A 21058-nucleotide genomic window follows, 5' to 3' on the forward strand; every position below is an offset into this window, starting at 1 on the left:
CTGGGGTCACGGCATTATTCCCTCAGGGAACAAATACTTTTCCAACCTGCCGCCACACCCAAGGCGCGCGTGTGATTTTTAGACGTTAACCAATTGTGGCCTTCTTTTGGGCATTCTTGACCTGATGTGCTAGCGAAGGCCACTATCAAGTTTTGCCCGATGGAAAGAGGGAGCCAGGGAAAGATGTGAGGAGGTTTGGGGCAGCTTAGTGATTAGTAAGGGGGAAGAGAATACAATTATTGAGGTTTTCAACTCCCTGGGTTATTCGCTGAGAAACTCTTTGCCTGGGTTTTTCCGTGGGTCAGGCGGAGACGAAGCTACGGTCAAGGCTCTCAGGGGTAGGGCTTTTCGGGCTTTTCTAGGGAGTGCCGAGCACTTGGGTAACCGCAGGGGCTAAGCCAAGGACTAAGCCTGCATAACCCTCGACAAACCGGTACCTGCTGGGAGCATTATCTACAGCTGCCAGATATTTGCAGCGAATGTTCCTTTTTTTTTTTTTTTTTTGATAAGAAGCTGGCACGCCGCCCGTGTGGCATCGAGAGCACAAGGACTGCATATTCCCTCTCGGCTCTTTTTCTTACAACGCCGCCCGTCTCTCGCTCTTTCTGAATTTTGGGGCTAAGTTTCTGGCAGGGCTACCCGCGGGCGGACTTAACGACTGGGAACGAACCAAACCAAACCAAAACGATGGCACACGGCTTCCCTACTCCTTAAGGTTTTTTTTTTTTTTTTTTCCCGGTCGGGGGGGTGAATGTCATTACCGAGCAAGCCGAGCGCCCGGGCTGGGGTGAAAGGGCTCGCCACGAATGTTTACAAGCACGGGCATCGCCACCGGCACACGGCACAGGCAGAGAGGACGCGCGAGCATTTCCTTTTCCTGTCTCCATGTGACTCGGGAACGCGGGGCAAGACATTTAAAACCAGGACCAGGGCAGAGGGAGAGGGTGTTAGCTCTTCCGCGCCAGCTCCCTTCAGTGCCGCTGCCTTGTAGGATTTGTAAACGGGAGAGGGCAGCGGCTTCCAAAGTCGCTACGGCGTCCCTTCTCCAAGTGCGTCCTCTCAGTTTCCCTTCCCGGCTCCTAAACCAAAATTTCTTTCTTTTCGTAACATTCTTGGCTTTTTCCTTACCTCGGCTTGTAAGAAAAGTCCTTTGCGCCACTCCCCTCCGAGCTCCACAGGAAAGCCCTCAGGTGCTCACAGTCCAGTCTCAGTTTTGGTCAGTCATTAAGGAGTCTTAGCAGGTGGAAACTCTAGGAGAGAACCGAGGACACGCGCGCGCCTCAGCCCTCTACGCGGTGGGCAACATCCCAGCCCCGGAGCGTGGACGGCCTGGCGCGCCGCGGCCCCTTTAAGAGCAGGCCACGCCCCTCCCCTCCTCCCGGCGCGGCCGGCGGTCGGTGGCGGCCGCTACGGTGCTGACAAGATGGCGGCTGGCGGGGCTGTCGCTGCGGCGCCCGAGTGCCGGCTTCTGCCCTACGCGCTACACAAGTGGAGCTCCTTCTCCTCTACTTACCTTCCCGAGTAAGTGCCGAGCCTTGGGCTCGTGTTGCCCTGCTCTTCGGCATAAGCCCGGCGGGGCCAGGGGGGCAGTGGAGGGCAGCCGAGCCGAGAGGCCCAGGCGGGGCCTGCTGAGGGGGACGCTTGGCCTCCCGAGTCTCAGTCCAGCCGCGGAGAGCTTTGCCCTCCCCACCCCCCTGTCTCAGGGAGGGGTTGGGTCGGGAGAGCGGGGTCCCGGGGGGAAGGGGCGACGTGTACCCCGCGCGGATCCGGAGCGCGTAGGACAACGGGGAACCCGGTGATGTTTTGCCCGGGATTTGGGGGTTGAGGGAGGCTTGGGGGGCGGCTGGCTCAGGGAATTGGGGCAGGAACCGGAGCTTTCGGGGTCCCGACGGGTAGCAAACGGGTGAAGGAGTCTATGGTCGTCGGAGCTGGCCGGAGACGGGGGACGGCTCAGCCGATTGCTGCCGGGACAAAGTGTAAAGCTGAGAAGAGGAGTGATTGTTCCTGGGGCCGCGGGGGGTGGGGGGGGGGGGTCATTAAAAGTGGTTAGCTCCAGAAGAGTGGTAAAAGTCACGGAAGGCTGAAAAGTTGTGGGATCCGTGTGAATCCTTGCAAGTGGGGAGGGTTTGTAGGATTTGCCGAGGGTTGTCCTTTCTGGCTGGTGTTTTCTGAAAAAGGTAGGGAGTGGGCTGGGACATTACGGAAGAGTTCCATTATGTTATGGCTCGGAACATGGATTTGTACAAACACAGACCCAACTTCCCAGCCCAGAAACTCAAATATAGACCTAAAAGTCTGCACTTTTAATCAGTGTGACTTCCAGCACTGGCTTGGTCTGGGTCGCCGATTCGGGGTTAAAAAGAGTTCCATTGCATTACTACTTGTGTATTGTTTGGTAGCAAATTCCTTCTGAAATGCTGAAAGTACTTTCATACGGTATTTACCTATCTTTAGCTTATCTTCGAGAGAAGGACATGTAAGTCCAAAATTTTACATGCAGATGGAGAAACTGGCTTAGTAAAGTTTGAAGATCTGTGTGCAGACGGGGAAGAAAAGTACTAGCTGTCCCCTGGAACATCATTTCACGAGTCCAAGAATGCTTTTCTGGACAAAACAAGTCACAAATAATTTATCGTTGATGTTACTGAACAAAAAAGTAGATCTGTGAAGCATACCCAGAGTTTTTTTTTTTCCATCTGTATTTTAAACATTCTTAACATTTTCTCAACGTTGATTTCAGTCAAGAATCCGCAAATGGATCTGTGACTTAGAAGAATGTAACGCTCTTAACTCCCACTCACCAGGTCAAGGGTTGGCAGTCAGGCCTTCAGTAGGGTTTGCTTCAGTGAAGGGTGCCAAGTGACTTGTGGTCAGATCTGGCCCGTGTGGCCTATTGATGGCTACTGCATGGCCGTGTCCCTGATTGATGTTGGACTCCCAGCTTTTCATCTGAGAACGAGCCAGGTAAACAGCCCTCAGCTGGAGTTGAAATGTGGCCCTTGGTGCTTCACTTCTGATTTTTTGAGGCTAACAAATTCTTGAATCTGAAGAAAATTAGCATTTTTCTCTGCCCCAGCTTAGGAACGCAGGCAGTAAGGAATTGGGGGTGGCATCATTTGATTTAATAACTTCAGAGAAGTTTTTTAAAAACAGAAATGTTCCTGGTCTTGAATTAGGCTGCTTCCAGGATTTTACTCCTTAAGTTTGTGATATAGGGGCAGGACTTGCATGTCACAAGTCCCTTCAGAGTTCTGAATAAAAAAGGAAGAGTACAGTTCACGCAGGAAATGGTTTAGGGGGATGGCAACTTTACTCTGACTTACGCCTCATTATCCTGGCCCAAGATTTGAACTGGATAGAATACTAGTTGTGGTTAGAAGGCAGCTGTTTGAAATTGTGGAGAAATCTATTGTTATAATTCTCTCAAATATGTTCATATATTAGTACTTAATGCGTAATTTTCAGACGCTTTCATTTACAATGTCTTATTTAATCCTTAACGATATTCTGCTGTTTTATGCAGAACAGTTTTTATTTTAAAGCACTAAACTATTAAAATAGAGTAATTGGAGCTTTTTTCTTTGAAAGAATATGACTATTATGGAGCTTGAGTTTGAGAATTTTGTGTCTGCTGAATTGGTGTGGGCCATGCCTAAAGTGTCAAACTCTTTTGGTACTGAGCAATTAGCAAGTAAGCATGGTATAGCTTTGTATAATATGAAGTGTAAGAAAGAGAATTGACCTTCTTTACCTTTGGCCTAAAATTCTCTTTAACAGCAGTTGCTGTATCCTTATTGGCAGTGACCGTCATGTTAGGTATCTCCTAAAAACGTCTAATTTTAAGTAAAGCCATTTGTTGTAGACAGTAGACAAACAATATTTGGGTGGCAAACATTTACTGATTACAAGTCGTAGACCTAGACATTTGGAGGGGAGAATAATAAAACAATAATAACAATGGGAAACACTGAAACTGTGTGCCTTCCATAAGCTAGGCTCCCTTATGAACACTTTAAATGTATTAACTCATTTGATTCTCACACAGCTGTATGAAGAATTTACGTTTTCCAGATGAGGAACCAGACATGGAGAGGTTAAAATTTGCCTCGCTAGCTGAGGTCATGATTTGAACCTAGGCAGTCTCGATTCAGGTTCCATAGCCTTAATAGTGCTGTTCTGCTTGTGCCCAAAAGTAGAGACAGGAATTCAAAGATTGGAAAGAGTTCTTATATTAAAGGCACTTAAAGTTTTGTTGTGTAAAAACATGTGAAGTCATAAAAAAAAAAAAAAAGGAAAAGTTCAGATATCTGTTTTCTTCCTAAGGAATTAGAATTTTTTTTTCCTTCTCCTAAAGGCAGAAAAAAACCACATTTTTTCCTTATAACCCTTTTAGATTTATTAAGACCTTAAAAATATTAAAGCAGATCTAGTTATACATGTACATTTTTATTTTGAAACTAACGAAGTGGCCTTTTGTTTTGCAAAGCTCTTAAATTTGCCATATTTTACATTTTTCTGAAATTTATATTTGGATATTAAGAGAAATACATTTTAATAATTTTTAGATTTACATGAGAGTTTATATTTAAGAATATTTTATAAATTGCTAATCTCTATACTCAAATGTTTCTTTTTAAAAATAATTGAAATTTTTTTTAAATTTATTTTGAGAGAGAGAGCAAGGAGGGGAGAGGCAGAGAGAGAGAGGGAGAGAGAGAATCCTGAGCAGGCTTCGTGCTGTCAGCACAGAGTGTAATGCAGGGCTCAATTTCATGAACTGTGAGATCATGACCTGAGCTCAAAGCAAGAGTTGGACGCTTAACCAACTGAACCGCCCAGGCGCCCCATATACTCAACTGTTTCTTGACGTAGCTAACCAATAGTGATACCAATTGCACTTTATTGAGCACTTATTATATACAAGATGCTTTTTCTACATAGTTTTACTTAATCCTTAGAACAAACCAGCAAGATGAATTTTGTTATTTTTGCAGGTGAGGAAACTGAGGTCCATACAGGTTAGGTAACTTGCCGTGTTGAACATAATAGTTTTCAAAAGGTTTAGCAAGTTCTCTGACTTAAAAGTTATTGCACGTGCTTCTAGTAACAACTACTTATTAAGTACCTTCTTTCTTTGGCACTATGCTTAGCACTTAGTGTGTCTTTTTTGATTTAGTCTTCACAAACACTTTACAGTAAATATTATTCTGTGTTACAGAATAGGGAAACTGAAGTTCAGACAGGTAAACTAACTTGCCCAAGTCCAAGAGTTGAAAGGATAGGAGATAGTATTCTGATCTTGGGCCTTCTGACTTCTGTTACCAAAGCTGCTTCAATATTTTGCAGGACTATAGTACATTCACAATTGTGAATACAATTAAGTGCTGTGCTATAAGGTTAGAGAAAGAGAACAATAGTTAGCTATATTTTCTCTTGACCTTTAAGGCTTTAATGTATTAATATAAAAACTGGGAGGACCTTTAAAAGTTTTTTTATACATTAGGTAATTTCATTGATATGGAATTATTCTGGTTTACATGTTATTGAAAGACTTGAATAGCTTAAGTAGTAAAATTTGATACATTTTAAGTGTGGTCACCTTTTTTTCCTATTAGTCTTCTTTATTAATATCAAATAATTAAAGATCATTGTGCATAATGAACTTGAGAGTTTGTTACAATCCCATAGTCTCCTGCAAACCCACAAATGTAAATCACTGGTTTGGAGGTATTCCACTTCCTGGAGACTGGAAGCTGTCATGTTCTTCCTTTCTCTCCTTTCCCTTTCCCTAAACCGAAATTAGACACTGGCCTGGCTTAGGAACATTATTGGCCACTGAAAGTTCTGATATTTTCAGTCTGATAATCTTAGAACTTTGGAAAAATAAAGATAAGCCAGGATAGAAGAAAGGAACCTGAGGTGGATAAAGGACTAGAGACTGAAAGGATCCTGGAACTGGATCTTTGTGACTTTTAGAAAGTTAATGATTCTTCTCTGAGCATCATCAGTTTCCTTTTATGTAGAAATAGTTTTTATTTTGATCAAATTCTAAGGAGGTTTTATATTGTTATTTTTTTCCAGGTAGGTAGATGTGTCTATCATTTGCATTAACTTCTAGGTAAATATAGTAGGTTTTGAATAAATTATTTTGGAGCCTGATACAGGGACTTTGTGATATTTTACATGTAGATAAGATACGTTTCAGCTGTTTGTGGCGATCTGACTGCTGTATTTCAGTCGTTCAAAAATCATCCTTGGGGAGTGGCTGGCTGGTTCACTTGGTGGAGCCTGTGACTGTTGATCTTGGGGTTGTGAGTTCCAGCTTTGGGTGTAGAGATTACTTAACAATAAAATCTTAAATTATCTTTGGAAATATGAGAGATTTCTAGATTTTAATTTTAGAGATGTTGATGTTAATACCTAAGAGTGGCTCTTTGTACTTACTTTGGTTTTTGGTACCTCATGAATCTGTAGCATGAGTGTTTCATCAGTTCTGAAAAAAATTTTGATATTCTTCAAATATTGTTTCTGCCCCATTCTTTTTCTCCTTCCCTCTGTGACTCCAGTGTAATCTATATTCTACTTTTTGTCATGTTCTCTATGTCTCTAATGCTTTTCCTTGTCGTTTCTATCTTTTTTTTTTGGTGGGGGGGGGGGGTCTCCTTATTCCATTCTGGATAGGTTTTCCTTGCCTGTGTTCCTGTTTACCAATTCTCTATTCAGCTTTGTCCAGTTTGCTTTTAATCCCATCTATATTTCTTGATTTCAGCTATAATATTTTTAGTGCTAGAATTTTTTTTTTAAATGTTTATTTTTGAGAGAGAGTGAGAAAAAGAGAGAAAGCTGCTCTTGCTCACATGAGTTGAGGAGGGGCAGAGAGAGAGTGAGACAGAGAATCTGAAGCAGGCTCCGGGCTGTCAGTGCAAAGCCTGACATGGAACTTGATCCCACAAACTATGAGATCGTGACCCTAGCTAAAGTTGGACCCTCAACTGACTGAGCCACCCAGGTGCCACAGTGCTAGAATTTTTATTTGATTCTCTCTTTCTGTCTTCTTAATAGAGCCTCTTTTTTTTGGTGAAAATATCCATATTGTCACCTATTTTCTTGAACATATCAATCAAGTTATTTAAAGTCTATGTCTGAAGACTCTAATATCTGGATCACCTGTACATTGATTTCTGGTTTTTTTCCCTTTTTGGTTAAGTATCTTGTTTGATAATATACTAATTATTATAATATGTAACTATATACAGTCCTATGTTATATGTTATATAATTATTGTTACTACTATCATCACCACCATTTTGGGGGGTAATTTTTGGTTAAATACCAGACATTACAGAATTTTAGATACAGGTACAAATTACAGTTGTGTACCTAATGATATATTTCTCTAGAGGAGATTCACCTGTCTTATGGCAGGCAGGTGGAATAGAGGCACATCGCCTCAATTGGACCTTCAGTCAAGAACTGAACAGACTTGGGCGCCTCAGTGGCTCAGTCGGTTAAGCGTTGACTTCAGCTTGGGTCGTGATCTCACCGCTCGTGGGATTGGACCCCACATCAGGCTCCGTGCTGACAGTGCGGGGCCTGAAGCCCACTTTGAGTTCTGTGTTTCCCTCTCTCTCCACCCCTCCCCCACTCATGCTCTGTCTCTCTCTCTCTCAAAAATAAACATTAAAATTTAAAAAAATAAAATAAAAAGAACGCACTTGAAGCTGGGTTTTTGGTTTTGTAAACCTCTAGTTTGCCTAACTTTGGTAGTCCTCCCAACTGAGAGACTGGTTGTTTCTAAGGCCTCTTCTGCTTGTCTCTGCAGCAGCGTGAGAATCCTAAAAGCTCCTCTTTGCTTTTCAGTTGCTTTCTGTGGACTTTTTAGCCTCTGCTCTGTGTATACAGTTCAAGACTTGACAGGTGCCTCAAGAGGGAAATCAGTACACAGTGTCTGGCTTGTTCTTGTGTGCCTCTTTTCACTATAGGATCTTGACCTGTTAAGTCCTGGATATAATGGTAAGACCCAGTTTCCAAGTTTTGTCCTCCTGGCCGCATGAAAATTGCCAGAAATTCTGCTGATTTTCTGCCTTTTCGTTGCTGTCCTTTCCCAGCTCCTTTCCCTGTGCCGTTAAAGAAATAGGAGGAATGCCCTGTGTAGAATGTGACATTCTCGTTAATGAATTCTGTAGGATCTCAAGTCCTAGGTGCCTCAGAAAGTATCTGATACCTTAAGAATGTTTTTTTCTATTTTGTACAGCTCTTCTAGTTTTAAGAGGGAATGTTGATCTGCTACAGGCTATTCTGTTATATCCAGAAGGAGAAATCTTTCTGTGTTTAGTTCTTATGGAATAGATTGTTGTATCTTGTAGGCTTGTGAATTCCTCATGATTCTTTTAATGTATTAACTTAACCTTTGAGCTCCAGAATTTTTTTGCCAAGTGTTCTCCTTCACTTTGCCTTTTGACATCTTAACTGCTTGTTCCTAATACCTGATGGGAAAAATTATGAAATATAAATAACATTGTTTGTTAGCAGTTATTTTAAGTTGTTTTCGACTAAGTTAAAGTGAGATTTATTCTTGGTTTTGTTGGTGATGTATAAGTCTTTTTTTGAGACTTAATTGTTCATGAAGTCCAGAAACTGAGTTTTTTTAATGTTTTGAGAGAGCACAAGCAAGGGAGGGGCAGAGGGAGGAAGGCAGAGGATCCGAAGTAGGCTCTGTGCTGACAGCAGTGAGCCCGATGTGGGGCTTGAACTAATGAACCGTGAGATCATGACCTGAACTGGAGTTGGACATTCAACCGACTGAGCCACGCAGGTGCTCCCAGAAATTGAGAGTTTAATCTTTGTCATAAGCAAATAGTTATTTCCTTTCCTATAATGTACTTTTTATATTATCTACCTTTTTATTAGAACTTTAATGACAAAAAACAACTTTCTTGGGAATCTTACATTTATGTGAAGACATTATTTAGAAGGAAGATACTATGGTCTAATGTAAATTTTTTGGTTTGTAAATATTGTTAGTATTTAATACTTTTTAAATATCCTTGTTACTTTAGTATGACTGTTATTTATTGTCATCACCTATATATTTGTTCTTAAGGCGTGCTGTTTTGTATAAACAGAAATGCTAACTTATTTCAGGCATCCTTGGATATCATGTCCCCTTTCCCCTTCCTCTCATTATCCCCTTTCTTCCCTTTTCCCTTTTGATTTAAGTAATTGGATCAGAAGAGCCTTAATCTAACTCCTACTTATTCTTCATCTGTCAGCTAAAATGTCACTTTCTCAGGAAACCCTGTCTCACCTCCATTCCCCCCCAGTAAGTGTGGCACCCTTTCCTTTGCCCCAGCAGTTAAATGTTTTTATACAAATGTATACCTTTCTCATATATCACTTTATACAGTTTATAACTATGCATTTATTTGTGCGATTTCTTGATTAATAGCTATCCTCCCAACTTGACCACAGTATCATAGGGACTATGGAATTTTTTCCCCCTCATCATTGTAGGCCAGCATAATGTTTATTAAATGAATAAATGACTGAATTAACTAGGCATTTTGGCTACTTTTCTGTCTTTTTTTTTTTAACGTTTATTTATTTTTGAGACAGAGAGACACAGAGCACGAACGGGGGAGGGGCAGAGAGAGAGGGAGACACAGAATCAGAAGCAGGCTCCAGGCTCTGAGCCATCAGCCCAGAGCCCGACGCGGGGCTCGAACTCACGGACCGCGAGATCGTGACCTGAGCTGAAGTCGGACACCCAACCGACTGAGCCACCCAGGCGCCCCTTTTTTAACTTTTTTTAAATGTGTATTTAGCTTTGAGAGAGAGAGAGGGAAAAAGGGAGCAGGGGAAGGACAGAGAGAGAAGGAGACACAGAATCTGAAGCAGGCTCCAGGCTCCGAGCTGTGAGCATAGAGCTCAACATGGAGCTCGAACCCATTAACTGTGAGATCATGACCTGAGCCGAAGTCGGACGCTTAACTGACTGAGCCACCCAGGCGCCCCTACTTTTCTCTCTTTAATGCAATAAAAAAAAATTTTTTTTTTAAGTTTATTTACTTTGAGAGTGAGCACAAGTGGGAGTGGAGCAGATAGAAGGAGCGACAGAATCAGTTCACAGCCCCATGCAGGGCTTGAACTCATGAACCGTGAGATAGTGACCTGACTAGAGATCAAGAGTCAGACACCTAACTGACTGAGCCACCCAGGTGCCCCACTTTAATGCAGTTTTAATCTGGGGCTAGAGGGAGTCATATACTGGCTATGTTCAAAACCCCAAATAATTAGTAATATTTAAATCCATGCTATGAATTTTCATGGTTCCCATAGCTTTTGACAATTTCTGAGAATATTTTAAGTGAAACTGGTTGAGTGAGAGATGTTATATTTGGAAGGACTTGAATAATAGAAAACTTCTTATCCTGGAGTTTTAAAAAGTTTGTATTAAGTTATTTATAATTCTTATAGCCAATATTTCTAACGAGACCTTGAGAACTTTAAAGCTGAGTTTATTACAACCAATAATGAAGCAACAGAAAGGGGAATCAAGGAATCAGTCCCATTTACAGTTGCATCAAAACCCATAAAATACCTAGGAATAAACCTAGACAAAGAGGTGAAAAATCTATACCCTGAAAACCATAAAAAGCTTATGAAAGAAATTGAAGACACAAAAAAATGGAAAAATATTTCATGCTTCTAGATTGGAAGAACAAATATTGTTAAAATGTCAATACTATCCAAAGCAATCTACATATTCAATGCAATCCCTGTCAAAATAACATCAGCATTCCTCACTGAGCTAGAACAACAACCCTAAAATTTGTGTGGAACCAGGAAAGACCCTGAATAGCCAAAGCAATTCTGAAAAAGAAAACTAAAACTGGAGGCATCACAATCCCGGACTTCAAGCTGTATTACATAATTGTAATCATCAAGAGAGTATGGCACAAAAATATACACTTAGATCAATGGAACAGAATAGAGAACCCAGAAATGGACCCACAAACATATGGCCAACTAATCTTTGACAAAACAGGAAAGAATATCCAATGGAATAAAGACAGTCTCTTTAGCAAATTGTGTTGGGAAAACTGGAGTGACATGCAGAAAAATGAACCTGGACTACTTTCTTACACCATTCACAAAAATAAACTCAAAATGGATGAAATACCTAGACGTAAGACAGGAAGCCATCAAAATCCTAGAAGAGAAAACAGGCATAAACCTCTTTGACCTTGGCCGCAGCATCTTCTTACTCAACATGGCTCCAGAGGCAAGGGAAACAAAAGCAAAAGTGAACTATTGGGACCTCATCAAAGTAAAAACCTTCTGCACGGTGAAAGAAACAATCAGCAAAAGTAAAAGACAACCAGCATAATGGGAGAAGATATTTGCAAACAACATATCAGATAAAGGATTAGTATCCAAAATCTATAAAGAACTTGTCAAACTCAACACCCAAAAAACAAATAATCCAGTGAAGAAATGGGCAAAAGGCACGAATAGACAATTTTCCAAGGAAGGCATTCAGATGGCTAACACACACACGAAAAAATACTCAATATCACTCATCATCAGGGAGATACAAATTAAAACCACAGTGAGATACCACCTGACACCTGTCAGAATGACTAACATTAACAACTCAGGCAACAACAGATGTTGGCAAGGATGCAGAGAAAGAGGATCTCTTTTGCACTGCTGGTGGGAATGCAAGCTGGTGCAGCCACTCTGGAAAACAGTATGGAGGTTCCTCAAAAAGTTAAAAATAGAACTACCCTACAACCCAGCAGTTGCACTACTTGGTATGTATCCAAGGGATACAGGTGTGCTCTTTCCGAAGGGGCACATGCACCCCAATGTTTATAGCAGCACTATCAACAATAGCCAAAGTATGGAAAGAGCCCAAATGTCCATCGACAGATGAATGGATAAAGAAGATGTGGTGTATATATATACAATGGAATATATTTAGTTTTTGATTACTTGGCAGTCAAAAAGAACAAAATCTTGCCATTTGCCACAACGTGGATGGAACTAGAGGGTATTGTGCTAAGCGAAATTAGTCAGAGAAAGACAAATATCATATGACTTCACTCATGTGGAATTTAAGATACAAAACAGATGAACATGATGGAAGGGAAGCAAAAATAATACAAAAATAGAGGGACAAAATATAAGAGACTCAACGGAGGGTTGCTGGAGGGGTTGTGGGTGAGGGGATGGGCTCATTGGGTAAGGGGCATTAAGGAGGACCCTTGTTGGGATGAGCACTGGGTGTTACACATAGGGGATGAATCACTGAAATCTCCTGAAATCATTGTTGGACTATATGCTAACTTGGATGTAAATGAAAAAAAAAATAAAATTTTTAAAAAGTAATAAGAGGAAATAGTATGTGGGATATAAGGGAAGTTGGTGCTATCTTCACAATTTCTCTGTGAATCTAAAGATATTTTGAATTAAAAGGTTATTAAAAGCAAAAAATTGGGTTTTATTACAGAATTTGATTTGCCTAATAGTTTTTAATAGTTTTAGAGTATCTTATCTATATTTTGATTAATTTTAGGATGGTGTCATTTAATTCCTTGAATATAAGTATTTGTTGACTTTTTTTTATATAACAGTGTTTTTGGTTTGGAAGCTCACATTCCATACACTTTGACCATTTAAAGTGTATAATTTAATATCTTTTACTATGTTCACAGATATGTATGACTATTACTGTAGTCAATTTTAGAACATTTCTATAGTCTCAAAAAGAAAACTGTACTGTTAGCCATTAACTGCTTACTCTGCCATTTCTAGGCACTAAACTAATTTCTGTATCTATAGGTTTGCTTATTCCAGGCATTTCGTGTAAATGAAATTATATAATAATGTAGTCTTGCGATTGGTTTTTTTCACTTAGCATATTGTTTTTAAAGCTCATCCATTTTGTAGCAAGTATCAGTACCTCATCCTTTTTATGGCTGATAATCTATTCTGTTTATACACCGCATTTTGTTTATCCATCCATTAGTAGATGGACATTTGGGTTGCATATCAGTATTTAGCTATTATGAATAATGCTGCCATAAACCTTTGTTTACAAGTTTTTGTATAGTATCTTTTTATTTCTTTTGGGTAAATGCCTAAGATTAGAATTTCTGGGTTATGGTAACCAGGTTTAACTGAGCAATTACCAGCTGTTGGTTGGGTGTTTTTTCTTTTATTGAATGATTAGCAAGAAACTGATTAATGCATATGAATTGAATCCCTGTAAGGAAAAGGACCATCTGAAATTAGATAGCAAATTGCCTGACTTCAGTTTATTGCTCCGAGAACTTTCTGTGACAGTTTAGCTACTCATTTATCTTCCTTTATTTTTTATTTTATTAAATATATTTTAATTCCAATATAATTAACATACAGTGTTATATTCATTTCAGGTGTACAATATAGTGTTTAAACAATTCCATCTATTACTCAGTGCCCATGAAGATAAGTGTACTCTTAATCCCCTTCATTTTTTTCACCTATTCCCCCATTCACCTCCCGTATGGCAACCATTAGTTTGTTCTCTATAATTAAGTCTGTTTCTTGATTTGTCTCTCTGTTTTCCCCCTTTGTTCATTTGTTTCTTAAATTCCACATATGAGTGAAATCCTATGGTATTTGTGTTTGACTTCACTTAGCATTATCCTCTGTAGATCCATCCATGTTGTTGCAGGTGGCAAGATTTCATTCTTTCTTATGGCCAAATAATATTCCATTGTATACATATCACACATCTTCTTTATCCGTTTATCTACAGGTGGACATTTGGGCTGCTTCCATAATTTGGCCATTGTAAATAATGCTGCAGTAAACATAGGGGTGCAGGTATCCCTTTGAATTAATGTTTTCATAATCTTTGAATGAATACCCAATAATGTGATTACTGGATTGTAGGGTAGATCTGTTTTGAATTTTGTGAGGAATGTTCATATTGTTTTCCACAGTGGCTACACCAGTTTACATTTCTGCCAACAGAGCAGGAGTGTTCCTGTTTCACCGTATCCTTGTCAACACTTGTTGTTTCTTGTGTTTTTGATTTTAGCCATTCTGACAGGTGTGAGGTGATACCTCATTGTAGTTTTGATTTGCATTTCCCTGATGATGAGTGATGGTGAGCCTTTTTTCATGTGTCTGTTGGCCATCTGGATGTCTTTAGAGAAATGTCTATTCTTGTCTTTCCATTTTTAAATTGGATTATTTGGTTTTGGGGTGTTGAGTTATATCAGTTCTTTATACATTTTGGGTACTAACCCTTTGTGGGATATGTCGTTTGCAAATATATTCTCACATTCAGCAGGTTGTCTTATTTTCGTTGGATGTTTCCTTTGCTGTGCAGAAAGAAGCTTTTTATTTTCATGCAGTCTTAATACTTTATTTTTGCTTTTGTTTCCCTTGCCCCAGGATAGACATACTATGCCAGAGAAATTACTGCCTATGCTCTCTCCTAGGATTTTTATGGTTTCAGGTCTTACATTTAATCCATTTTGAAGTTTTGTTTGTTTGTTTTTTGAGAGAGAGAGAGAGCATGAGTCAGGAAGGGGCAGAGAGAGAGGGAGACAGAGGATACGAAGCAGGTTCCATGCTATCAGTGCAGAGTCTGATGCTGGGTTTGATCTCACGAGATCATGACCTGAGCCAAAGTTGGATGCTTAACTGACTGAGCCACCCAGTCACCCCGTTTTGAGTTTATTTTTGTGTATGTTGTAAAAAAGTGGTTTGGTTTCATTCTTTTGCATGTAGCTGTCCAGTTTTCCTCGCACCATTTGTTGAAGAGACTGTCTTTTTCCTATTGCATATTCTTGCCTCTATGTTGAAGATTAATGACCATGTAATTGTAGGTCAATTTCTGGGCTTTCTATTCTGTTCCTTTGATTATCTTCCTTTATTATTGTTTACAATATATGTTATGGATTGGCTCCATATCTTCATTTCTTAAGATACCTACCCAGCTGTCACCGTATACATACATCGAGAAATACATATATACTTTTCTGAGCAGTTAGTGGTGGGGATGTGAGTTGAAAGTTGGTATGTTTTTTTTCTTTTTTTCTTTTTTTAACGTTTTATTTTATTTTTGAGACAGAGAGAGACAGAGCATGAACAGGGGAGGGTCAGAGAGAGAGGGAGACACAGAATCTGAAACAGGCTCCAGGCTCTGAGCTGTCAGCACAGAGCCCGACGCGAGGCTCGAGCTCACGGACCGTGAGATCATGACCTGAGCCGAAGTCGGACGCTTAACCGACCGAGCCACCCAGGCGCCCCTGGTATGTTTTTTTTCTAAAATTTATATGGTTTGCTTACATTTGAAATACTGAGTGGGAGATATTTATGAAACTTGTTTATGAAGTCTTTCTTTAAACAAATGGAGGCATAGATTTTAAAAGAGCTGAAAATAACTTTTATTGAGAAAATGGTTTCTTACAGAACGTAGAGGCAATTTCAGATAATTGGAAAATTCATACATCTAGGTCTGAAGGTTTAAGCTTTGACATCTATATAATGTCCATTTTGTATAATCTAAAATGCCACAGTAGGTGACAGGTTAAAGAAAAACTGGTTATTATTTATATGTTTTTTGCTGCATTGTGGTATTCAAATTGCTATTATGGCTTTTCACATTTTTGGCTGTCTTACCATAAGTTATTGGTGCCTGTTAACTCCTGGGTAATAGCCAGACCTATTTGAAGGTATAAGAGAAGAATCTTTGTCGGTGAGCTATCTATATACATACAGTAGCACAAACGATACATATTGAAGGTAACAAAAGCTAAGTTTAGATGTATGATAGAAGCAGTAAATGTTACAGAAATCAGAAGTGAAATTCAGGGGATGGAGCTGTTATTGTTGGCCAGGGCTTGAGGAGAGACTTCTTGGAAGAGGTAAATGAGCTGCGCCTGCCTTTGTGTACAGATATAACTTATTATCCTTCAAATTTCTTGAATGCAGCAATTTATCCTTACTCTCATGCATATTCAAGAACTTCTATTTGGGAAATTGTGTTAGCATTTGGAATTTGTCTGGTTACTGTAGTGTATCAGAACCAGGGAGGTGCTTGGAGATAGACTTTTGTCAAATAGTTGTGCTTTACAGGATGCTTGATGCAGGCTGGGTCATTGGTCAGATACTTCTTCCTTAGATATTACATATGTGTACTGGTATCCTTGCCCATATTTCTGTCCAAAGCCACCACTTTTTAATGTGTTAAGTAAGTCTTTTTATTTTTTGTTCAGATTTATTTCATAGTTACAGTATTACGAAAGAGTTTACTTACTGAAGGTAGCTCGGCTAATAGTGTTCCCCTATTTGTCATCTTCCCCTTTCACATCTTCCCCCTTTTTTCTGTATTTGTCAGTGAACTCTTCTTTATTTATACTTCCTTTATGATTCTCTGTGTTAGGAGATATACGCATGCATTTATTGCAGATGCGTTTAGGAGACTATGAAAAAAATTAGTGTAATGAAAACAAAACTCTTTGAATGTTATTTCATTCTTTTAAGGATGTTAAGATAATTTGAATTTTTTATGGTACTCTAACCTGCTTTTCCAGGGCATTTAGGGCAGTGCTTATTTTTATATTTATCTAAAATATAATGCATGGATTGCAAATTAATCCTCTAACAAATACACAATGATATTGATAGTGATGTGTTGCTCTGAGATTTACTGAGTTCAATAGAACAGTTTTTTTGGGCACCTGGTGGCTCAGTCGGTTGAGCGTCCAACTTTGGCTCAGGTCATGATCTCACAGTTCGTGAGTTCGAGCCCCACGTCAGTCTCTGTGCTGACAGATCAGAGCCTGTAGCCTGCCTCAGATTCTGTATCTCCCCCTCTCTCTGCTCCTTCCCTGCTCACATACTGTCTCTCTCTCTCTCAAAAATAAATAAAGATTTAAAAAAAATTAAAAAACAGTTCTTTGAGGTGTTCTTGAATTATGATGCGCTCTTAGGATGCCATTATAATATAAGCTCTAGAATATTTTTTAACTCTGGAGATAAAATGCTTCAGATATAATGACATATTAAAAAAACACAGGGCAAAAAAACTCCCCATTTTTTTTGTCACACATGCACACTCACATTTTATGCTTATGCATATGGAAAAACTGCAAGGACATTTACCAGAGTCTTAATAGTGATTATGCCTGGATTGTAGTAATTGGGTTTGTTTTATTTTTTTAATGCCTTTTCTTTGGGTGTTGCGCAAAGTTTTAAATTTTATTTCATTTTAGCAAATAAGTATTACTTTTAAACAAAAAGAAATAGAGGTTGTGTGTATGTATGATTTGTTTGATTATAAACACAAGTTACAAAGGGTCCTGTATCCCACGTTATGCTTTGAAATTTTATGTTTTGGAAAGTTAGGAGCCATCAAAGGATTTTAAGTAGAGAACTGATGTGAGTGAAGTCTGTGTTTTATAATTTAACAATTTAAACATTCTTAAAACCCGGCAGTTTTAATGTTTAGTAGCTAATTTGAACAGCAGTCTTCAGAGTGTGGTGTGCTCATCCCTGGGAGTACAGACTTTCCAGGGGGTACATAGGCACAAATAGTTCTAAGGGATTCAGTTTCCTGACTCTTCTTATTCTTGTGTATCCATTCTTAAAAATTGAACTGCCAGAGAACTTGCCTGTGGTTTAGGGCGTTGCTACTCAAAAGCATGGTCAGTTCCATCTTATTCTAGCAGTGATATTCATCTATATACACATGAAATAATTGTTAACAAATTTGGCCTTTGTCTTTGAGAATCATTTCTAATAGCATTTTACTCGATATTTAATCATTATCTGTCAGATTTTGTAATATATTTACATTGTTTTGGTCAATAATGTACTTATAATATTGATGATAGTATCCAAGATAAATTTTTATTTTTTGTTTTTAAAAAATTTTTTTAACATTTATTCATTTTTGAAAGACAGAGAGAGACAGAGTGTGAATGGGGAAGGGGCAGAGAGGGAGACACAGAATTCGAAGCAGGCTCTAGGCTCCAAGCTGTCAGCACAGAGCCCAATGCGGGGCTCGAACTCACAGACTGCAAGATCATGACCTGAGCTGGAGTCGGCTGCTTAACCGACTGAGCCACCCAGATGCCCCATCCAAGATAAATTTTTAAAATTATTTAGAAACTCATGTTAAAAAACAAAAAAAGCTTAATTTTAATTTACATCCTCTTTTTCCACAGAAGTCATAAAGACCCTCCAACATAAAAGAACATTACATTAGTTAAAATTCTGTGAGGTTGGGACCACCTGGGTGGCTCAGCGGGTTAAGCATCCAACTCTTGATCTCATCTCAGCGTCGTGAGTTCAAGCTCTGCGTTGTGCTCCACGCACACAAAAAAATTCTGTGGGGGAAATTTATGGAAAAACGAGAATAATATAAATTTTAGACTATGTGGGAAGAGTCTATATGTTTTAAAAAATAGATGAGGGTATTTTTGTTCTATTGATATTTTTGAAAACAAATATCACAGCTTTATTAAAAATGACAATATTTAGAGTACATTAGAATTGCAACTTCTGTAGTCATTGTAAGCTATGAAAAATTTTGTTTGCCAATTTAAAAATGGTGAGGATATGCATAGATTTTCACAATTATTTTAGGGAGTATTTGAGCAAAAAAGCTTGAGCACTGTTAATGTATAGCAGTAGAGCCTGGTCTTGTTTGCACATTCACATTACTTGGTGAGCTTTTAAAAGTCCTGATGCCTCCGGTTTGGAAAATCGATTCTTTTGGGCCCGGGTCCAAAATACTAGAGTTACCATGAAGCTCCCACAAAAATGATAATTTTTTTAAATCATAATTTTTTTACATTTATGTACAGACACATCTATTTTTTCTATAGTTACATAAATATAAAAAGATTTGAAATCTAGAACAAAAATAAAAAGATAAGGAAAATATTAGTGAAAAATTGAGATGTGAAAGCTACTCTTGATCCAGAAGGTCCATGTTCTCATTTTCATGTCACATGGCTTAATGTACAGATGATGCTTTTTGACCAGGATGCAGAATTTGGTAAGTGGGACATAGGTTGGATCTCAGCTTTTGCTCCTCAGTGGGATTTTCTTGTGCAGAGTACAACCAGTACAACAATATCTAGCAGCCCCATGACTTCTACCTAGTAGTAAATGGAGAAAGATGTCAGGAAAAATAGAGAAGGAAGAAATTTTTAAAAAAGAGGAAAATTTTGAGCCGAAGTAAGATTTATGTTGTTCGTTTGAAAAGGCCTGCTAAATATCAAGACAGAAAAAAGTACCCACACGTAGTATACATTCTGATGTAGAAGGTTGGTGCTAGAGAAGTTAGTTACTCACATCACTCGTGAGCTTTGGGGAAGCCACATATGCTGCAGAAGCAGGATGCTGGAGAAGCATCTGTACTGCAGGATGTAAGAGCTCGGCAAGTTCTGGGCAATCACACTTGAATGAGGAAACAGAAACCCCCCTTACTTCCTGAAGAGGAAGCAAAAACACCACTTCCTGAGATGACTCTCCTGCCTCCTCTACTGACAGAGCTTAACATTGTGCCAGCTGGCAAAGGAAAAATACTAAAGAGCCCAAATTCATTTTAGAGAGTAGGCAAAAAGGTGAATTTAGAGGTGGGGGGGGGGTCAATAAATCCATAATTGACACACCTGTGCTTTAGCATTTGATGTGATCATTAGACTGTTTTATCAGCATCTCATTTATGTTTAAGCTGGTTAAGCCTTAAGTTTTATTCTTTTGGATTACCTGATGATTCTCATTATCATTCAGTTGAATTAATATTGCTAGTAGGCTTTTGTATTTTCATTTTCCATCCATTATAAAACAATAGGAGAGAAACAATGAAATGTCTTAAAAATTGCAAAAGTGGGCCCTGAACTATAAAGATAGCAGAGCTTGGGGAACAAGTGTTGGCTGGCAAGTGGGTCATGTTAGAATGTGGCATGTTGGCTGGCACAGTAACTGTAAGTTTATCAGCTGATGAACGTTGTGAATTTGATAAAGGAAAGGCTGAGAGCTCTCAGTATAGGATATGTAAATGTGAGTCGTCTGAAAAGTTGAATGAGAAAAGTTGATTATCTGTAATAAACTTGTTTTTAAAGCTATGTCATTAAACTGCTCACATTCCATATAATTAAAAAGTTAGAAAAGCACTTCAGATTTATTTTCTGTACTATAGTGATCTATAATGTGACTTGCCATATGACGTATCTTAATCTTTGAGGAGAGCATTAAAACCAAACAGCCCTGAGCCTTGTCCAGCTATTAATTACGTTATTAGTTCTGAATTTATTTGTGAATTTTACATGAATAGACAAGTAGAACTGAACTTTTAAAAGACTAGTATACAATTACAGTCTTATTAATCAGTGACACACTTTGAAAAGTTCATATGGGTATGGAGATGTTGGTAGAATTTTTACTCTGAAAGTGATACAAAAACAAGATACACAAATTTTATGGAGGGTTAATATTTGGTCTATAATGCTTTTGAATTTTTTAGTTTTAAGAGTAAAGACATATTTTTAATATTTGTAGAGCCTCTGGAGTGTATCTGAGGAATAGAATTTGAAAAATACTGTGCCTTGGTCAAAGATACCTGTTACAGGGATAAGGGGAGAATTCTCATAAAATGAACAGATTTAGATTAATTAATATTGTTTTGACTATTCACCATTAGTACAATTTTTTTTTTAATGTTTATTTACTTTTGAGAGAGGGAGAGACAGCACGGAAGCAAGGGAGGGGCAAAGAGAGAGGGAGACACAATCTGAAGCAGGCTTCAGGCTCTGAGCTGTCAGTGCAGAGCCCGACAGGGGGCTCGAACCCATCAAATGTGAGATCGTGACCTGAGCCGAAGTTGGATGCTCAACTGACTGAGCCACCCAGGTGCCCCAACCATTAGTACAATTTAAATTACTTCATTAATCTAGGAAAAAGTTAGATCTAATACAAAGGAAAAACATGAAAAAATCAAAACAGTATAGTATAAAGGGAACACTGAACAAGGACAGCTGAC

The 21058-nt window shown here is 39.0% G+C and overlaps 1 protein-coding gene and 1 long non-coding RNA gene across 5 annotated transcripts in view; one reads left to right on the forward strand and one right to left on the reverse strand.

The window, feature by feature from the left end:
- Window positions 1-1315, reverse strand: part of LOC122211612 — a 56871-nt gene extending 55556 nt beyond the window's left edge. For all 3 annotated transcript variants that reach the window (XR_006198743.1, XR_006198739.1, XR_006198742.1), the window contains exon 1: window positions 1129-1315. This is a non-coding gene — a long non-coding RNA (uncharacterized LOC122211612). The remainder of the gene's footprint in view (window positions 1-1128) is intronic.
- Window positions 1-21058, forward strand: part of MKLN1 (muskelin 1) — a 212545-nt gene that overhangs the window by 30107 nt on the left and 161380 nt on the right. Inside the window, exon 1 of one of the 2 annotated variants that reach the window (XM_042924822.1) lies at window positions 1374-1521. The exons of the other annotated variant lie outside the window; for it this stretch is intronic. Coding sequence (XP_042780756.1) covers window positions 1424-1521 — 98 coding nt within the window. The 5' untranslated portion in view covers window positions 1374-1423. Of the gene's footprint in view, window positions 1-1373; window positions 1522-21058 lie in introns of those variants that run through there. 2 annotated transcript variants of the gene reach the window in all.

The sequence above is a fragment of the Panthera leo genome, chromosome A2 (assembly GCF_018350215.1).
Source record: "Panthera leo isolate Ple1 chromosome A2, P.leo_Ple1_pat1.1, whole genome shotgun sequence".
In the NCBI taxonomy this organism is placed as follows: domain Eukaryota; kingdom Metazoa; phylum Chordata; class Mammalia; order Carnivora; family Felidae; genus Panthera; species Panthera leo.